Source organism: Neofelis nebulosa, chromosome 4 (genome assembly GCF_028018385.1).
Source record: "Neofelis nebulosa isolate mNeoNeb1 chromosome 4, mNeoNeb1.pri, whole genome shotgun sequence".
Taxonomy (NCBI): Eukaryota; Metazoa; Chordata; class Mammalia; order Carnivora; family Felidae; genus Neofelis; species Neofelis nebulosa.
This window is the reverse complement of record NC_080785.1, coordinates 15,512,342-15,533,877: the sequence shown is the minus strand read 5'-3', so window position 1 is coordinate 15,533,877 and position 21,536 is coordinate 15,512,342. Positions and strand designations below refer to the sequence as shown.

The 21,536-nt window shown below is 37.6% G+C and overlaps 1 protein-coding gene across 6 annotated transcripts in view; it reads left to right on the top strand.

The window, feature by feature from the left end:
* Nucleotides 1-21,536, top strand: part of IFT56 (intraflagellar transport 56) — a 48,655-nt gene that overhangs the window by 13,155 nt on the left and 13,964 nt on the right. For 5 of the 6 annotated variants that reach the window (XR_009260215.1, XM_058724130.1, XM_058724129.1 and 2 more), the window contains 9 exons: nt 1,293-1,438; nt 2,346-2,517; nt 10,033-10,107; nt 15,008-15,110; nt 16,356-16,411; nt 17,729-17,782; nt 18,690-18,753; nt 20,460-20,548; nt 20,763-20,846. Coding sequence is in view for 4 of the 6 variants with exons in the window: in XM_058724130.1 (XP_058580113.1) it covers nt 1,293-1,438; nt 2,346-2,517; nt 10,033-10,107; nt 15,008-15,110; nt 16,356-16,411; nt 17,729-17,782; nt 18,690-18,753; nt 20,460-20,548; nt 20,763-20,846 (843 nt within the window). In the remaining 2 variants the exon portion in view is untranslated. Of the gene's footprint in view, nt 1-1,292; nt 1,439-2,345; nt 2,518-10,032; nt 10,108-15,007; nt 15,111-15,701; nt 15,750-16,355; nt 16,412-17,728; nt 17,783-18,689; nt 18,754-20,459; nt 20,549-20,762; nt 20,847-21,536 lie in introns of those variants that run through there. The other variant, XR_009260216.1, reaches the window with a different exon arrangement.

Sequence of the window (21,536 nt, the reverse complement as noted above, 5' to 3'; positions counted from 1 at the left end):
GGCATTCATATTGGCAAAGAAGAAGTAAAACTTTCACTATTTGCAGATGACATGATATTCTATATAGAAAACTTGGTTAAAAAAAAAAAAAAACCTAAAAGATTCCACCCAAAAATTGCTAGAACTGATACATGAATTCAGTTAAGTCACAGGAAACAAAAATCAATGTATAGAAATCTGTTGCAATTCTGTACACCAAAAATGAAGCAGCACAAAGAGAAATCAAAGAATCAGTCCCATTTAGATTGGTTTATTTATTTATTTTTCCATTTAGATTGTTTTAATTTTAATTACAAAAATGTTATTCTGAACATCCTAGAAATGAGCTAACTGAGTTAATTGAATTTGAACAACTTTAAAGATTTTCATTGATATTGCTAAATTATTTTACAGAAAGTTTATCACATCACCCATGTGCAATATATGAAAATAATTGGTGCATTAAAAAATATCACACTGTAATTATCTATCTCTCTGTTTAGTTCTTTCAGTTTTTGCTTTACATGTTTTCCAGACTGTATCATTAAGTGCATACAAATTTAGAATTCTTATATCCATCTAGTGGATTAAAACATCATTATGAAATGCCTCTCTTTATCTCTAGAAATTCCTCTTCACATAAAGTCTACTTTGTCATATTTGTATATCTACACTGGCTCTTTTTTGTATAGTATTTGTCTATTATATCTCTTGACATATTTTAAACTTTCTATCTTACTGTGTCTTTATATTTAAAACATTTTTTTAATGTTTATTTATTTTTGATAAAGAGAGAGACAGAGTGCAAGTAGGGGAGGGGCAGAGAAAGGGGGAGACACAGAATTTGAGGCAGGTTCCAGGCTCTGAGCTGTCAGCACAGAGCCTGATGAGGGGCTCGAACCCACAAACCAAGAGATCATGACCTAAGCCAAAGTTGTATGCTTAACTGACTGAGCCTGACTCAGGCTCTCCGTGTGTCTTTATATTTTAAAATGTCTCTCTTATAAACAGCAAATGAAAGCAATAAAAAGACATAGAAAAAAAGAAAAGGGAGAAAGAAATAGGAAGAAGAAGGAAGAAGGTGGTTATTAGCTGTGACTTAAAGGTTTTCCGTTATCAAGTCTCTGCCTCCAGAGGCTGTTTTCATTCTTTCTCTGAAGGAGACAGAAGAGAAGATAATGAACTGAAGAGAAATAGGGAGAACAGAGAGACAAGGTGGTTGAAGGAGGAGTTAAAATCTCTGTACCATAGGTATTGATTAACTGTTTTCTAATATGAATCTTTTCATGTGTTTTTTCCTCTGACAATTTTAGTTTAATGATGAGAAGAAGTTGATGAACTTTCATCAGAATCTTCAGGATATCACAGAAGATCAACTCAGTTTGGCCTCAATCCACTATATGCGATCTCACTACCAAGAAGCTATTGATATTTATAAGCGAATACTGCTAGATAACAGGTCTGTGCCCTTTTATTCTACTCAGAATCTCATTTTGTTCTTTTTTTTCCTGGAAACAGTTTGGCTGAGGACCTAGTATGGTTTCGATCTGTTATCACCATGGGTTCAAATGTGTTTGGCTAATAATCTGGCCACATTAAGAACTCCTTATTCTCCAGATCAGGATTTCTCCACCTTCATTTCGTTATCACCCTTCCAGAGAGCCTTTTTGGACTTCTTTTCCCCAGCCACCTTCTCATGAAATATTAAAACCACAGATATACCGTGTGTCCATTTACATCTCAAACGTATATCTATGCTTTATACTTAAATGAGTACGATTTTCCATTTCTTCAGAAGAATTCTTAACTCCTGTTGAAAATGCATGGTCTAAATGTATCATTTCAGCATTGTATTACATCGTAGGTAACGTTTTGACAAAATTAGAAATAAACCATTCCCGAGAATTAACATTCCAACTTTGATCACTGACCATGTGGTCTCTCTCTCACTTTCCCAAATGTCTCACCCACCTGCCTTCTCTCCTTTTGTTTTACCTGCACCCCAGCCATTTCCCCCTCACTCATCGAGTCTGCTTCTTGTGTGTCAGTCCCCTGTACCGCATGTGCTCATTTACAGTTTTTGCCCAGTATGTTAGTTTCATTTTTTTTTAACATGAACGAGTAGGAGTTGAATGTTTCCCTTTCTCCTTTCGTTGTCATCTTTCATTCGACTTAAAACGCCCAAATATTACAGTACAAAAGAAAAATATCACACTGATGGTATCTTGGTTTCTTTCTTCGAAAGGCAAATTCAGGTTTTCTCCGCCTGGCTGTCCATTTTTAACCATTAAAAAAGTCTTTGTCGTTTGACAACATTTCTCTGAAGTAGACTTCAACTGTTAACCCTTAATCCTTTCACCTAATAGGGAATACCTTGCCCTCAATGTGTATGTGGCCCTGTGTTACTACAAGCTGGATTACTATGATGTGTCTCAAGAAGTTCTGGCAGTTTATCTTCAGCAAATCCCTGAAAGCACCATCGCACTCAATCTTAAGGCCTGTAATCATTTTCGCCTTTACAACGGCAAAGCAGCTGAGGTAGTGATGGAAATTTGTTTTTAATTTACTTAATTCCAGTTTGACTAGCCCTATACTTTCTGGGTCAGTCATAAAACTCTGTTATAATCTGTTAACTCGTGATTAATATCCCTTTGTCATTGCCAGGGTGATTCTATAAGAACCAATTATATAAGTATTTATATTGATTAGGTATTCTAAAAAAATGTTGACTTCTGAATTCTGAATGTCTACTATATTGCAGATGATCCTTACCTAGATGCTTTACATTAACTTAAATATGTCAACACCGAACACTTCTGCTTCTTCCTCTAAAATAGGTTTGTGGCTGTGTGGTTCATTATCACCAGCATGTAAATCACATCACAAACCTAGGATTTCCATCAGTCTTTTTCTTCCTCCCCCATCTAATTGTCTACCACTCCCTATCAGTTCTGCATCCTGGATATCTCTTTGATCTGTCTCTTCTCCTCTGCCACTGCTCTAGTCTGGGCACTCGTCATCTCTCTTATCATCTTTCAATAATTTCCCTGCCTCTAGCCTTGTCCTCTCCAGTTTAGCCACCGACATTGTTCCATACACCACACTCTGCTGCTCTCAGAACTTTGCATATAACATTCTCATTTCTTGGAATGCCTTATTCTACTTGGTACAATTCAGCATCTCTTTTAGGGTCATCCCAAGAGGCAATACTGGTAAGCATTTTATAAATACTTAGAAATTGTGGGCACCTGGCTGGCTCAGTCGGTAAAGAATGTGACTCTTAATCTCCGGGTCATGAGTTCAAGCCCCACGTTGGGAATGAAGCTTACTTAAAAAAAAAAAACAAAAAAAAATACATTAGGGGCTCCTGGGTGGCTCAGTCGGTTGAGCCTCCACCTCTTAATTTTGGCTTAGGTAATGATCTCACGGTTTCATGAGTTCGAGTGCTGCATGGCCTCTCCACTGACAGTGCAGACCCTGCTTGGGATTCTCCCTCTTTCTTTGCCCCTCTGCCACTCACACTCTCTTTGCCTCTCTCAAAATAGATAAATTAATTAAAAAAAAATTTTTTAATAAAAAAAAGAAATTTAGAAATTGAGTTACTTAAAGGCACTATGCAAAATGCTCGGTATATATTATTTATTTTCGCTTATCCTGTGGATAAAATCTGTTATAGCATCTTTTTTTTTTCAAAATTTTTAATGTTTATCTATTTTTGAGAGAGAGACAGACAGAGGGTAAGCTGGGAGGGGCAGAGAGAGAGAGAGGGAGACACTCTGAAGCAGGCTTCAGGCTCTGAGATGTCAGCACAGAGCCTGATGCAGGGCTCAAACCCATGAGGTGTGAGATCATGACCTGAGCTGAAGTCAGATGCTCAACTGACTGAGCCACCCAGGCACCCCTGTTATAGCTGTCTTTGTAAAGGAAACTGAGAGTACATAGGAGGCCATACATGGGACTCCCTTTTGTTTAACACTCTACACACACACACACACACACACACACACTCATGCATGCACACATATAGAGAGGGAGAGGGTATATTCTATACTATATCTATTAACAGAGATTTATTTGTTTATTTACATAATATATAAGGGTTTTTTTTAAGATTTTATTTTTTTTAAAGTAATCTCTACATACAACATGGGGCCCGAACTTAAAACCCTGAGATCAAGAGTCACCCATTCCACAGCCAGTCATGTGCCCCTATACAGGTTATTTTTAGGTTAACTGTATGAGGGAGGCCATGCTTGGAAATTACTTCCTCAACCACTATTTTAGTTGATGTCAGAAGCCACCAAATTTCAAATGTAAAATTTGTGCATGTGTCAAAATTACAAAATCCCACCCTTGGCCAAAAAACTGTTCCAGCTGGCATTGTGCCACTGGGGGAGGAGGGAAAGGAACTGAAACCAGCGAACTGACTGTATCCAAGCAAAATTCAGTGAAACTGCAACCTCGAGGAACATTATTGACACGCTTTAGCTGACAGCAGATTCGACTAATGGGTGAAACAGTGTTTCGTAATCGTGGGGGAGGGAAGGAGTACTATTTGTGGTTTATGTTGGTGAAGGGTGGTCTGTTGTGGCAACACAGATGCCCGCCACTTCATCTGCTTAGTTTGCCACTGAACAGTCCATTTATATGTCATGTAAAATACGTTCTTGGGTATGCTCATTTCAACCAAATAGTCCCTGCAGTCTGCCTAACTGGCTGGTTTCCAGCATTAGCAGTTTAATAGTCAACTGGTTTGCAGTTTGATCTCTTTCGGGTTTATAGCCTTTGGTAAGAACAAATAAACAAAATATATTCTCGCTTTTCTACCTTGAGTTAATCTTGGGGACTTTTCCAATGTTCCCCAGTCTATTAAATGTTTACATTTTGTCTGCCCATGCTCTTTCCGTAGTAGTCTCATATGGGTAGCGTGGTTAACCAATATTCTGTAGGTCTGGCATTATCCAAGCCAGGGCACCAAGCTGCATCTCAGGTCTCTAAAAGGCATTCTTTTTCATCTGAAATTGTGTCTGTGCAGCTTACATACTAATTTTATAATATTTCCAGCAGTAGATGACTGTGTCAAATGTACCCTGACAAGCTTTGGCAGGGGGAACTTTAGCTGTTTGTGTTTACTTATAATTTTATCAAACCATTTAAAAATAAGGCATTCCTCTAGTAATTTGGATAATGGGTTCAACCTTATATGGCTCATTGTCTCTACAAACACCAGTAGCATTCTGCTCTTCTCTAGTAAGCATGACGTAATCTGTAATGATTCACTTAATTTCGAAAGTATTTTGAATAACTTGCCCAAAATTTTACAAGTGATGAATTCAGCTCTCAAACCCTTGTTTATCTGACTCTAAAACCCATAGAGTTAACTGCAATTTTAGATGAAATTTCTTAGCTCTTTTATGTGATTGTATATATATATATAATATATAAAATATCATGCGTACTATTTGGTAGTTGCCTAATTGTCTTTAATGTAGACAACTTTATTGAGGTTTGAAACTTTATTTTGACGTTCGCATCCCTGTACCTGGTACAAAGCACACATAAAGTTGGTGTCAACTCAGTATATTGGTTGAATGAGAAACTTAAAGTATGACTTAGAAACTAAGGGAGAATTGTGTTCAAAGAAGGGGGAGGTTCAAAAGAGGTCAGTAAAGATGAAGATTGAGAAAAAGCCATTGGGTACCATAACTAGGATTTCCTACAGTTCCCTACTCTGATGATTAGCATATCATTATCATTGGGGGTTGGATCTAGACAACAAGGAGTTGAGGAGTGGGTGAGTAATTGCTTGGACTGGAATTTGTCATAAAGGATATGGCAGAAGGATGACAATTAGATGATGAAGCAATAGAAGCAGTGAATATAAGATGCTGGGGGAAGGAAGGAGAATGCTAGTTTCAGAGGATAAAGGCTTTAAAAAAATTTTTTTTAATGTTTATTTTTGAGAGAGAGAGAGAGAGAGAGAGAGAGACAGAACATGAACAGGGGAGGGGCAGAGAGAGAGGGAGACACAGAATCTGAAGCAGGCTCCAGGCTCTCAGCTGTCAGCACAGAGCCCAACGAGGGGCTCAAACCCACGAACCAGGAGATCATGACCCGAGCCAAAGGTGGCCGCTCAACCAACTGAGCCACCCAGGCACCCCTCAGAGGATAAAGACTTAAAAAAAATCCGCCCCCCAAACTGGGAAGGCTTCCAGGGTAGTGGTTAAGAACAGGAGCTTTGAAATCAGATAGACCCAAATTCTACTCCCAGGTGACAGCTGTGCGGCCTTCGGTGAACTACTTAACCTCCTGCAAAGTAAGGAAAGTAATAGACTGACTTATTATAGCCTGCTGTGAAGATTAAGCGATACGATGTACGTAAAGTCCCTAACTTGATGTACATGGCAAACTCTCAGTAAATATTAACATTTATCAAGGATTTTGTAGGCAGAAACATTGTCAAAACTATCTTTTTCTTTATGTTTGGTGCTTTCTCTATTTTGTTTAAGAGGACTTCCTGGCTCAAGATCATATTCTCTGGTATTATCTTCTAAAAACCTCATTGTTTTGCCTTTTTCAAATTTAAATGATCTATAATTATATATATATTTTTTATTTTTTTAAAGATTTTTTTTAATGTTTATTTATTTATTTTGAGAGAGAGAGAGAGTGAGAACATGAGCAGGGGAGGGGCAGAGAGAGAGGCAGAGAGAGAATTCTAAGCAGGCCTCACGTGGTCAGTGCAGAGCCCAACATGGGGCTCGAACCCATGAACTGTGAGATCTTGACCTAACCTGAAGTCGGATGCTCAACTGACTGAGCCACCCAGGTGCCCCAAAGATTCTATGTTTTTTTAAGTGGGGCTCGAACTCATGACCCCAAGACCAAGAGTTGCATGCCCACTGAGTGAACCAGTCAGGCGCCCCTAATTATATTATAATACGTTATATTTAAAAGGTTTAATTTCTCAATTAAAAGACAAAGATTGGCAAATTAGATTTAAAAGACAAAACCCTAATATATGTTTCAAATATAAGGGCACAGAAAATTTGAATGTAAAAAGATACATTTCATGCAGAATATTTCCTCTTTTAATTTATTAAAAATTAAAAAAAAATTTTAATTTGAGAGAGCGGGGGAGGGGAGAGAGAGAATGAGAGTCTTAAGCAGGCTCCACACTCAGCCCAGAGCCTGACATGGGGCCCGATCCCATGACCCTGGGATCATGACCCGAGCCAAAGTCAAGAGTTGGATGCTCAACCAACCAGCCATCTAGGCGCCCACATGTGAACTTTTATGATTATCTTCTTTTATTTAGTATAACATTTATAAAGTTCATCATGCTGTAGCATGTATTACTATTTCATTTGTTTTTATGAGCAAATAATATTCTATTGTGTGGATATATTTCATTTTTTTTTTCCATTCATCAGCTGATAGACATTTGGGTTGTTTCCGCTTCCTATTATGAATAATGCTGTTATGAGCATTTGTGTACGTGTTTTTGGACATGTTTTGGACCTGTTTCCACTTGTCTTGGGTATATGCCTAGAAGAGGAATTGCTGGGTTATATGGAACTCTCTATTTAATTAAGGGACTGCCAGACTGTTTTACAAAGTAACTGTACAAGTTTACATTCACACCAGCCGTATGTAGGAGTTTCAGTTTCTCTATATCCTTGCCAACAGTTATTATCTGCCTTTTTTATGCTAGCCATCCTGTTGGATGTGAAGTGGAATCTCATTGTGGTTTTGATTGGCATTTCTCTGATGACTAATGGTGTTAGACATCTTTGCTTGTGCAGTGAGTGCTGCTTTATTATTTTTTTTTTAATTTTTTAAATGTTTATTTATTTTTGAGAGAGACAGAGACAGAATGCAAGTGGGTTAGGGGCAGAGAGAGAGGGAGACACAGAATCCGAAGCAGGCTCCAGGCTCCGAGCCGTCAGCACAGAGCCCGATGCGGGGCTCAAACTCACAGAGCTGTGAGATCATGACCGGAGCCCAAGTCAGATGCTCAACGAACTGAGCCACCCAGGCACCCCAGAGAGTACTGTTTTAAATCTTGTGCCCTAGGCATCTCACTTGCCTTCCCCTGAGTTCTGGCTGGTCCTGCCTGAATCAGAACTATCCTCATCTTACTAAAAGATTTTCTTTTTTCACTTTCATTTGCTCAAGTGTGCACTGAAGTTTTCCAGAGACAACGTGATTTCAAAATAGATCCAATGCAGATACAGACATGCCAAGCTAGCTGTCCTCTTTTAAGCCTGACATGAAAGAGATTTGCAAAAATTTATGGAACAGTACTACTCTTCTCACTAAATTTTTGCAGTGGTAAATGCAAGGACTTTTTTTAAGTTTATTTATTTATTTTGAGAGAGACAGAGACAGCGTGAGTGGGGGAAGGGGCAGAGAGAGAGTATTCCAAGAAGGCTCTGTGCTGCCAGCACAGAGCCCCACATCGGGGTTGAACTCACAAAATTGCAAGATCATGACCTGAGCTGAAACCTAGAATTCGACACTAAACTGGCTGAACCACCCAGGCACCCCTACATGCGATTTTTAAAAATGTTTATTTATTTTTGAGAGAGAAAGAGCATGAATGAGGAGAGAAAGGGAGAGACACAGAATCCAACGGAGGCTCCCGGCTCTGAGCTGTCAGCATAGAGCCCTACGTGGGACTCAAAACTCACGAACCATAAGATCATGACCTTAGCCAAAGTCGGACGCTCAACTGACTGAGCCACCCAGGCGCCCCTAAATGCAGTTTTCTTAATGAAATATATTTATGTTAATATATAGTGGTTTTATTATTATTTTTGATTAATTGAATAATTTAAAATTTCTGTTTTAATTTCTAATACAATGTATATTGTACTGTGCGCTATTTATGTGGGCTATAATCCATGTAAACAAAAGCTCTTTAGGATCCTTAATAATTTTTAAGACAATAACAAAGATCTTGAGATCAAAAAGCTTGAAAATTGCTGATCTAACCTAATATTACCAAACACTTTAGAATTGCTGCTGTGGACAAAAGAAGGGATTAATAAGAGCATTGCTGAGGTAGATGCACAATCCCATATGAGATCAAGTAGAGCAAGTTTGTAGTGGTTAGTGAGAACAATCGAGAATTTAAATAGTGGGGAGCCTGGGTGGCTCGGTTGGTTGAGCGTCTGACTGTTGATTTCGGCTCAGATCATGATCCCAGGGTCAGGGGATCGAGCCCCCCACATCAGGCTCTGCGCTTAGCATGGAGCCTGCTTAAGATATTCTCTCTCTCTCTCTCTCTCTCTCTCTCTCTCTCTCTCTCTCTCCCCCCTACATCCCTCCCTCCTTCCCTCTCCCTCCTCAGCCCTCTGCCCCTCTCCCCTGCTTGCTCTCTCTCTGTCTCTAAAATAAAATTTTTAAAAATTTAATTATTTTATCCTGAAAAGGTTAGCTACCTACTGATGGAAGTAGAAAAAGGAGGAGAGGAAGATTACTCAAAATTATGGATTGGCAAGTCAGGAACAACAGAAAGCTGAGGAAGGGCTAAGGGAATCGAAGGTGTTAGTGAGAATGCTAGAAATGGTTGACCATTTGTTCTATGGGTAGCTAAAAGGGTGAGAGAATACAGAAGAGATCTGATAGGTCTAATAAATAATAGGAGAAGGTATTTTAATTATGGTATGTAAGTAAAGGCCAGTTCAGCAGGAAGGAGGTACTATGAGAGTTCAGGGTATAGGTGGAATGATCACATTGAAGAATCAACCTCAGTTGTGAAAAACTTAGCTCCTTTATCACCTTTGGCTCTGCAAAGTAGAAGTCTTCAGGCTTGGGTTGACCAGTTTCAAACTTGCTGCTTATTGGAAGGTTCAAGTCATGTAATGTTTATAAGCCTTGATGTTCTCATCTGTAAAATGAGGATAATAATCACACTGACTCTCAGAGTCCTGAGAAACAAATGAAATAGTGTGTTAAATTCCTTGTAAACTATAAAACGTTGTAAAAATATGTGGTGTAAGGACTGTATACTTGCGTTTTCCTAAGCCTTTCCTTTTTCAATTTCAGGCAGAACTCAAAAGCTTGATGGACAACGCTTCTTCTTCCTTTGAATTTGCTAAAGAACTCATCAGGCACAATCTGGTGAATAGCACTATCATCGTGACTGAATTGAGTCTTAATCCTACTTTGGTATATCAAAGCAGTTAGAAGGATACGTGAAGGGAGATATTACAGCAAATACTTCTCTACTCCAAGTGAACTCCTCCTTGCTATGGGAGAGAGAACATAAGTTTTAGATATGAGGTCCTCTCCTCAAGGAAACCCTTACTGGGAAGGCAGTAAGACATATATAACATTTAGAAAGAAGTGCAAGGCAGTATAAGTCCAAGGGTTCATTTTGTTGGCCAAGACCAAGGAACATCTATCCTTGTGGATTACAATGATTGGAAGGATTTTCTGGCGAAAGTCAAACTCGAGTCCATCTTTGTTTTTTTTTGTTTGTTTGTTTTTGTTTTTAATTTTTTAATGTTTTTAAATTTATTTTTGAGACAGAGAGAGACAGAGCATGAGCAGGGGAGGGGCAGAGAGAGGGGAAGACACAGACTCTGAAGCAGGCTCCAGGCTCTGAGCTGTCAGCACAGAGCCCGACGCAGGGCTCAAACTCACGGAGTGTGAGATCATGACCTGAGCTGAAGTCGGACGCTTAACCGACTGAGCCACCCAGGCGCCCAAAATTTAATTTATTTTTTAAATTTACATCCAAGTTAGTTAGCATATAGTGCAACAATGATTTCAGGAATAGATTCCTTAGTGCCCCTTACCCATTTAGCCCATCCCCCCCACAATCCCTCCAGTAACCCTCTGTTTGTTCTCCATATTTAGGAGTCTCTTATGTTTTGTCCTCCTCCCTGTTTTTATATTATTTTGAAAGCATCTGTATTTAAGGAGCTTTTCTTAAAAGCTTCCCAGATGGATATAATGTGCAGCCAGAGTAAGGAAGCACCATATGTATATATGACTGGAAGGAGTATGTCAGCTAATAAATAGGGATTTGCTTCTGAGAGTGGGATTAAAGAGAGAAATGAGAATACAGAAATTTTCCGTTTGTAATATATAAGTTTTCCCCCTTTGAACATATAATACTTTTATAATTTAAAACAAAGTCTAAAATTACTACACATATAAATGGTTGTTATGAGCATTGGCTTTTGTGGTCAGACTTGAGGTCAAAATCAGCCTATTCCATGTACTAGCTTTGGACCTTTGGGTGAGTCACTTAGCATTGTTGAGACTCAGTGTTCTCAGGTGTTCCACAGGGGAAATTACAGTGCCTACCATATTTTCTTGTGAGGACCAAATGAGGTAACGTGTGTAAGATGCTTTGCACAATATCTAGCACTTAGTACACATTTAGTAAATCATGTTTTTGTGATCATGCTATGGCCATCAGTCCAAACTGCAGAAGCATCATTGGGCAGAAGAGTCCATTGAATTTGGTTAAAGGAGTTAATTTGTGACTTGTGAGAGTAAGTTTACTAGTGTGCTGAAAGCAGGAGGTTAAGGAGTAAGAGGATAATAAAGCTGAAGCAGTAAAGCCACACACTTTTGAAGTGGGTACTGAAAGAAAGGAAAAAAATAGGGCACTATCCAGAGGGAGGAAGATTTTTCAAGAGAGCAAAAACGCTTGTGTATGTTTAAAGTTGAGAAGTAGGACCAGGAGCAATGAAGATAGAATAATTAATAGAGAAACAAGATCCAGGTTGACTAAAACATCCCAAACTGGATTGGGAGAACAAATGTTAAAATGCCCCATACTACCCGGAGCAACCTATACATTTAATGCAATCCCTTTCAGAATACCAACAGCATTTGTCACAGAACCAGAGCAAACAATCCTAAAATTTGTATGGAACCGTAAGAGATCCTGAATGGCTAAAGTAATCTTGAAAAAGAGGAACAAAACTGGAGATATCACAAACCCAGATTTCAAGATATACTGCAAAGATGTAGTAATCAAAATAGTATGGTATTGGCATAAAAATAGACACAGATCAATGGAACAGAATAGAAGGGCCAGAAATAAACCCACAATTATATGATCAATGAGTCTTCAACAAAGGAGGCAGGAATATGAAATGGGAAAAAGACAGTCTTTTCAACGAATGGTGTTGGGCGAATCAGACAGCTACATGCAAAAGAATGAAACTGGACCATTTTCTTACACCAAAAGTAAACTCAAATGGATTAAGAACCTAAATATGACACCTGAAACCATAAACATCCTAAAAGAGAGCACAGGCAGTAATTTCTCACATTGGCCATAGTAGCATTTTTCTAGATATGTCTTCTGTGGTAAGGGCAACAAAAGCAAAAAAAAAAAAAAAAAAAAAAACCAAAAACCAGTTAGGACTAACATCAAAATTAAAAGTTCTGCCCAGCCAAGGAAACAATCAACAAAACACAAAAACAATCTGCAGAGTGGGAAAAGATATTTGCAAATGACATCTGATAAGGGGTCAGTATCCAAAATGTATAAAAAACTTATACAACTTGGGGCGTTTGGGTGGCTCATTCGGTTAAGCATCTGCCTCTTGATCTTGGCTCAGGTCATGATGTCACAGTTAGTGAGTTTGAGCCCCACATGGGGCTCTGTTCGACAGCACATAGCCTGCTTGGAATTCTTTCTCTGTCTCTTTCTGCACCTACTCCACTCGTGCTCTTTCTCTCTCTCTCAAAAACAAAACAAAACAAAAAAACAAAAAAAAAACCACTTACACAACTCAACACCAAAAAAACCAATCCGATAATTAAAAAATGGGCAGAAGACATGAACAGACATTTCTCCAAAGAAGACATCCAAATTGCCAACAGACATGAGAAGATGCTTAACATCATTCATCATCAGGAAAATGCAAATCAAAACCACAATGAGATATCACCTCACACCTGCTAGAATGGCTAAAATAAAAAACACAGGAAGTAACAAGTGTTGGTGAGAATGTGGAGAAAAAGGAACCCGTGTGCACTGTTAATGGGAATGAAATTGGTGCACTGTGGAAAAGAGTATGGGGGTTCCTCGAAAAATTAAAAATAGATTTACCATGTGATCCAGAATTCCACTGGATTCCACTGGGTGTTTACTCAAAGAACACGAAAAACATGAAAATATTCAAAATTATATATGTACCCCTATATTTATTGCAGAATTATTTATAATAGCCAAATTATGGAAGCACTCCAAGTGTCAATCAATAGATGAATGGATGAATATATATGTATTTGTGTGCTTTTGTTGCCCTCACCACAGAAGACATATCTAGAAAAATGCTACTATGGCCAATGTGAGAAACTACTCCCTGTGCTCTCTTTTAGGATGTTTATGGTTTCAGGTGTCATATTTAGGTTCTTAATCCATTTGAGTTTACTTTTGGTGTAAGAAAATGGTCCAGTTTCATTCTTTTGCTCCCCCTACAGCAAATCCACAGACACACAATGGAATATTACTCAGCCATAAAAAGAGTGAAATCTTGCCATTTGGGGTACATGGATGGAGCTAGAGTGTATAAAGTCAAATGAAATAAGTCTGAGAAAGACACCGTATGATTTCAGTCATACGTGGGATTTAAGAAATAAAACAAATGAACAAAGAAAAAAAGAGACCAACCAAAAAACAGACTCTTGACTATAGAGAACAAATAGCTGATTACCAGAGGGGAGATGAGTGGGAGGATGGTTGAAATAGGTGAAGGGGATTAAGAGTACACTTGTCATGATGAGCACTGAGTAATGTATAGAATAGTTGAATAAAACAAATGAACAAAGAAAAAAAGAGACCAACCAAAAAACAGACTCTTGACTATAGAGAACAAATAGCTGATTACCAGAGGGGAGATGAGTGGGAGGATGGTTGAAATAGGTGAAGGGGATTAAGAGTACACTTGTCATGATGAGCACTGAGTAATGTATAGAATAGTTGAATAAAACAAATGAACAAAGAAAAAAAGAGACCAACCAAAAAACAGACTCTTGACTATAGAGAACAAATAGCTGATTACCAGAGGGGAGATGAGTGGGAGGATGGTTGAAATAGGTGAAGGGGATTAAGAGTACACTTGTCATGATGAGCACTGAGTAATGTATAGAATAGTTGAATCACCATATTGTACACCTGATGTTAACTGTACTAGAATTAATTTTTTTGAAGTCATGAAATCAAGAAACCAGATGAAAGAATTAATCTTGGCAAAAGAAGGGAACATCTCAGTAAGGAAGAATCAAGAAAGAAACCAAATGGATATTTTTGAGGTAGAAAGCAGAGATTGGGTAGCTCATGCCTGATGGCCTGGATCTCTGTGTAGTTATTTATGAAACAGCTTGCTATGTGCCAGACACTGTGCTGGGCTCTGGGTAAACTACAGTGCATAAAACTGCTCTCTCGGATAGTATTTTTGTTTTAGCCGTTGTCATTAGCATATGACAATATTCTTATGTGTTTGCTGTTTGAGGCTCTCTCCCCACTTGAGTGTAGCTGTGTTATAGTGACAAGGAAGTGACTTGTTCTTGCTGCAACGCCAGTGCTTACTACAATCCCAGACAAACAGTAGGCGCTACTATTTATGCAATTCATTAAATGTTACCTACTGTGTACCACACATTTACCCCTCTTGATCTCATTCAATCCTTATAATGAAGAAAAAGGCTCAAAAAGGTTATATAAATTCCTTCCTGGAGTTTTTGATATAGAATATTTGTCTAGGAAATGTTTTATTATTGACTATTGGGTACTTTAAGAGTTTTCTGTAGTTCTTATGAAAAGGAAACGTATGCAATAGGCGTATGCCTTTATTCTGTTGCTTACACTTATTATAATTTAGATAATGGCTTTTTTCAAAAAGGTCAAAGTCGTGTGTATATTGAGAGCTTCAAACATATATTCATCTTTTCAAAGAATAACTGAGTTATAAGTGGCAGCTCCTTACACATTTCCCCAGTAAGTGCATTCATGCTTATTGCCATAATAATGCACTTTTTCTGTCGTTAGGTTGTTTTCCGAGGAGGTGAAGGGGCTTTGCAGGTTTTGCCTCCCCTGGTTGATGTCATTCCTGAAGCTCGGTTAAACTTAGTGATTTACTACCTTCGTCAAGGTAAGAAAAATTTGTCTTGGTCTTGCTTACAACGAGATATGGTAGAACATTTAATCTCTGATTGAGCTAGTTGCTTAACTTTTAAAATCCAAAATACTTCCAAAAATGTATTTGCGACAGGTTCATAGGATAGAACAAATTTATTGGTGCTTATTTGTTGTCGTACCTTTTCTCTTGCCTCCAACCTTCTCCCTCATTCTGTTTTTCTTTCTTCCTTTTATTTTTCTGTCTTTTGTTCTCTACCCATCTATTTCAGTTTTTCCATCGTTTTTCCTTCCTCTTCCTTACAGTTATTTTTCTAATGTTCCCCTGTGTATAGTGTGTACATCCACGTTTTCTTGAGTCTTTGTCATTAACTATTTTTTATTTAGTCTAGTTGTCTGCCTGTTTCTTTCTACCTGCAGCTTCTTATGAGAAATATTATGATTCAAAGAGAATGTGACATTGACTGCCCTTAAGTAAGGTTAAAATTGTAGACACATGCCTAAAGCAGTCTTTTACCTAACAGTGATGAGTGCAGGATAGGAGCTACCATGCATTGGTGGTGGCGCTGTGTCAAGGACCTCGGACTAACAGTGTGGGCCTTTTTAGGTGCATGGTAGAAACCAACCAGACAACATATTCCTCATCGAGGAAAATGTAAGTGTTTATTAAAATAAGAACATGAACGTGTAAACAGTTCTATCTGATATATAAGCTCAATGAAGTAGGCTTTTGGACAGGAATTAAATATCGTATGTGTTTTATAAATTAATTTTTATTATAAAAAATTTCAAACTAAGCAAAAGTAAATAGTATAAATGCCCAAAACGAACAGCCAAGTATTCATTCCAGCTTCAACAGTCTTCAAGATATTGCCATTATTTTTTCATCCATACTCCCCCTACAGCAAATCCCAGACTTCATGTCATTTCACTCGTACATACTTAATATAACTTAATATATATTCTCTTTTAAAAAATTGGTTGTTTTTCTTTAATTACAATGCCATTGGTATATAATAGTCCATATTCTTAGCTTGAACCCTTTTTTAGGTGCTTCATGGCTTATGGGTCTCCGAAGATATTTTGGTTATCCTTAAGATAATTACTCCACATTGAACTTGATGGAGAGTTAGAAGACAGATAAAACAACTCATACTTCCCATGAACGTTTGAGTACTGAAGGACCGTATGTTTTTGGGACTATTTCAGAAGAGTTTGCTGGAATATAGACTAGTATAGCTACTTATTTCTTGTATTTCAGATGATGTTCAAGAAGCTTATAACTTAATTAAGGATCTGGAACCTACTACTCCTCAGGTAATTGAAAATGTGTTACCATTTTACTAACCAACTTCTGTTGAAAGCAGAATTTCAGAAAGGTAGCAAGAAGGCATATTAAAGAAGATTCCTGCTTGTAGAAGCTCAGGGAAGACCATATATATTGATCTAGGAATGTCCTGTGAGACTTTTGATATGAGAATGAATATTCTGGATTTTTTATGTTTTTAAACTCCCTTATATGTGGTCATTTCCTTAAAAGGGTTGAGGTGTGAAAAAACCTAAATCTAGGATTACAATGGAACTAACAGCAAGGTATAGAAAGAAACTTATCTCACTAATATAATTGTTTGTAATTTGTCTTTCCCCTACTAGATTGTTAGCTCTTTGCAGTCAGGGACCGTTGTCTATTTGGATTTCCAACACTATGTACACAAGTATGTTGTAGACATTGTACTTATTGAATGAAAGACTGAAAATGTTTCTAGATCCTATGAAATCCAAGCAGGTATAGTTCTCAAGTGTATTAAAAGCTTCAGCATTGGGATGCCTGGGTGGCTTAGCTGGTTGAGCTTCCAACTCTTTATTTCAACTCAGGTTATGATCCCAAGGTCATTGTATTGAGTCCCACATTGGGCTCCATGCTGAGTGTGGAGCCTGCTTAGGATTCTCTCTCTCTCTTTGCCCCTCCACCCCACTCATGCTCTCTCTCTCTCTCTCTCTCTCTCTCAAATAAAAAAATAAAAGCTTTGGTATCTTTTGTGTTCTTTTTATGAGCCCTCTTAAATAAAAATAGTACCTACATAAAAAATTGATAAAGCTGCTAAAAAAGGTGTCTATTAAAGAAAGGAGCCATGTCTGAAAGGGATGAAGGTGAGGTCTCAGGGCTCCAAAAGAGAGAATACCTTACAAATGGAAATTACAGGATACTTTTTTGTTTTTTGAGGAAAAAGATTATTATGAAAACAAAGTTATTATATTATTGAAAAGAGAAAATAATGTGTATGTTGTTGTTATGAACAATGGCAGGGGCTAATAAGGTGATAAAAATTATTACATAAATATTTTATTGTTAATTTTTTCCATTGAGTTCAAATAAAACTTAAAGTTTCCACTGAGTTTTTCTGCTTAAGATTGAGAATTTACAAATATGGTGAATTCTGTTATATGGACACTTTCCTGAAAACCAAATCAAAGTCTCCTAATTCTTTCATTCAAGCCAAGGATGGAAAAGAGAAAAGTGACTCTGGGTAACTTTTGATAATATATTGAGAGTATTAAGTTGAAATTAATTTGGAAGACATCTCATAGCTACACATTCTCTTAACAGTAATTAGTGTTATTCCATGTTGCCAGGAGTATATCCTCAAAGGAGTGGTCAATGCAGCTCTTGGCCAGGAAATGGGTTCGGTAAGTATGAAATCACTGGTAATGTACAGTCTGCAGTTACACTGTTGTGGAAAAGATCAAAGTGAACGTTCAAGTTCAGCCAGCAATAAGCTTACGATTAGGCTCATTTGCAGTTCCTTTCGTTCCTCCATATCCCCCAACCTAGATTCCATTGTAAAAAGAATTCTATGTTATTTAAAGACCAAAAAAAGAAATCTTTCACCCTAAGAATTGTTGCTTCATCTTTTAAAAGCCCCATTTTTAAGCAGTGTGTTTATACCTAATAACAACTGCAAATCATCGCACATCTTCATTCTTACTTTCAGTGAGTTGCATTAACCTTGCACACCTCTGAGCTATAATCTTGGCATCTGTAAAATGGGGATAATTGTTTCTTTGGCAAAGACTTTTTATAAGCACTGCCCAAAATTAAGTACTTATTCATACGAATATGGCACATTACATTCTTTTTGGAACAAAATAGATATAAATAAATCTTTTTATCTCTGGCTCCCTCTACAATAGGCATTAAATAGTCACTGAATCAATGAATGAGTGTATTTAATACTCCTTGTTATAACTATGGCTCCTACCACAAGGTCTGATATATGATAAAGGAGCAATAAATATCTGTTCATTGTGTGAATGAATGACTAAATGAATGAGTTCATTTAATGAAGGTACTTTCAGGATGCAATTTGGGAATTAGATTTTTTTCTCTTTTTTATCTGACCCTGGGTTGGTTTCAATTCAGTTTCAGGTTATGATTCTCTAGTTGCTTATGCTAATAAGAATTAGTTTGTTTGGGAGAGGATTTGAAAGAGGGGTATATATTAAATCCTGGCAAATATTTTAAAAGCATAACGTATAATACAAATGAAATATTTTCAGCTTACATCAGCTCTCTCAGCTCTGCTTTGTTTTTCAGAGGGACCATATGAAAATTGCCCAGCAGTTCTTCCAGCTGGTGGGAGGGTCAGCGAGTGAGTGTGGTATGTCTGAAATCTGTACTCATTCACATGATTTGTAATTGTTGGAGTTGGTTCATATATTGACTGGTGAAGTTTGAGTCTCTGTCCGGAGATACGTCTGTCAGGCTTGAAAGAAAAGTATAAAGTAGGAAGTCCTGTGGGAGAGACACAGGAGGGAGTATTGGGTTAGCTCTTCTCAACATCTCAACTAAAGTGGGATGAGAGAATATATAAAGAGAGGAGAATAAATGTAATCTTTAGTTCATAAGGGTTCTTAAAATTCGATTCTGTTTCTTTTTAATGTTTATTTTTTCATTTATTTTGACTCAGAGAGGGAGAGTGTGAGCAGGGGAGGGGCAGAGAGAGAGGGAGAGAGAATCCCAAGCAGGCTCCATGCTGTTAGCACAGAGCCTGATGCAGGGTTCAAACCCACAAACAGATCATTACCCGAGCTGAAGTCAAGAGTTGGACACTTAACCAACGAGCCACGCAGGCACCCTGATTCTGGTTTTGATTTGAAATGTTAACTTCTCTTGATTTTTCAAGGGCTTTCTAAGTATTCAACTTTTATCATGTCATAGGTATTTTTTCTGGCGGGTCATTTGCCTTTCAGTTTTGCCTGTGGTATTTTTTCACATATAAAAATATTTAAATCTTATTCAATTAAGTTTACCTTTTTATGATGATATTATACATGGGTATGTAGGTTAGAAAATACTTCCGTACCCCCACAGTTAGATAATATTATATTTCCCACTAGTAGTTTTGTTGCTTTATTTTCTTAATTTAAGTATTGATTTCATTGGTCAAGATTGAGTGTAAGATTTGAGAAAGGGCTATCAAAAGGGCTGTGAGTTGGCCAGTGGGAGCTGGTACGGCTGTTTGCACCAGTTGTCTAAGGCCAGCATCTTTTCTGGTGGACAGTGTTCGTAGTGAACTGGTTGTTAAATATTTTTATCACCCCTGAATATTCATTTTCTTTCAAATGTTTCACCACGACCATTTATTGAATAATATTTACTTTTCTCATTTCATTCATTTATATAAGAAACTTTATTGAGGTGCTGGGGATGTAGCAGGAAATAAAACCAACAAGTCCTCCATCCTTGTGGAGCATACAGTCCAGTGGGACAGACAATAAACACAATAAATAAGTAGATCACATGGTGTATCTGACTGTGATAAATGCTGTGGGGGGAAAATTAAACAGAGCAAGAATGAATAGGAGTCCCAGTGTCAAGGGTGGGGGTCATACTAATTCTCTACTATATCAAACAGGAATCTGATATAAGACAGAAAGTTGTTCAGGATCAGGACCAGCTGGTTCCACGGCAAATTATTTCTCCATTTGATCTGGAAGTGCTAGGTTGTCTTATAGACAAGTGATGGTGAAGACTAAGCCACATTAGCTGAGTGTGCACGTGTTGGAACGGGTGAGAGTCTCAAAGACGTGGGAAAACATACAAGGAATACCGTAGCCTGCAGGGCATGTGTTCATTCTGGAGTCTGTGAGTTAGGCCCAAGAGAGATCATTGGTCACCCTCAAGTACTGTGTGACCTCCATTATGCTGGGGTTTTGTCCACTGAACAGAATCTACAATCTCAGAATCTAGAAAGAGGTCTTGGAATACATTCCTATCTCTGAATTATAAAGTGACTCAAATCTCAGCTAAAGAGAACTTGCAGTTTCATGAATATACCTGGTTCCTTTTCCCATTCCATTTCAGATACAATACCCGGGAGGCAGTGTATGGCTTCCTGTTTCTTTCTGCTTAAGCAATTTGATGATGTCTTGATTTACCTCAACTCATTTAAGGTCAGTATAGAATTTTCTAGATGAGTTTGTATACAAAATACTATATATAATGTGTCAGAGATAAGATACTCATAGAGATGGCCCTTTTACAATGGTGATGCTGGTGGTGTCAGCCCGTGCCTTAAAATGATCTTTGAGTTTATCTGGTATAACTGATGTTTTTATATTTTGTATGTTAATACTCAATGTGACCTATTCTTGGGATGTTTTCCAGAGTTACTTCTACAATGATGACATCTTTAACTTTAATTATGCCCAAGCCAAAGCTGCAACAGGCAATACCAGCGAGGGTGAAGAGGTGGGTATCTGCTTTTGATGCATTTGAATGATTTCTATTTATAAACACTGTCTGCTTTAACTTTTTGAGGAACCTCCATACTGTTTTCCAGAGTGAAACAAAACGGATAAACATAGGGGAAATTAAAAAAAAAGAGAGAGAAGCAAACCATAAAACAGACTCTTAACTATAGACCACAAACTGAGGGTTGCTGGAGGGGAGGTAGGCAGGGATGGGCTAAATGCCTGATGGGTATTAAGGAGGGCACATGGTAAGCACTGGGTGTTGGATGGAAGTGATGAATCACTAAATTCTACACCCAAAATCACTATTACACAATATGTTAGCTATCTGAAATTTAAGTAAAAACTTGAAAATAAATGATAAAAATAAAAACATTGTTATCTTTTTGTCACTGAAACAATGTTCAAGGGCAAAGGATTATGAAAAGTTCTTTTGTTCTTAGGTTATATTAAAAAGTAAAATATGAATAGACATAGATTTTGTAACTATGTGCTGTTTTCCTTTTTTTGATAGCATTTATGAAAGCATAACATACAGTGAGAAAATTGTACAAATCAAATCAAAGTATACAGCTTGATGAATTTTTAAAGTGAACATATCCAGATAATCAGTACTCAGATCATGAAACAGTATTACCCTAGCCCCAGAGAAATCCCTTCATCTACTTGTTTGAGTCCATTTCTTTCC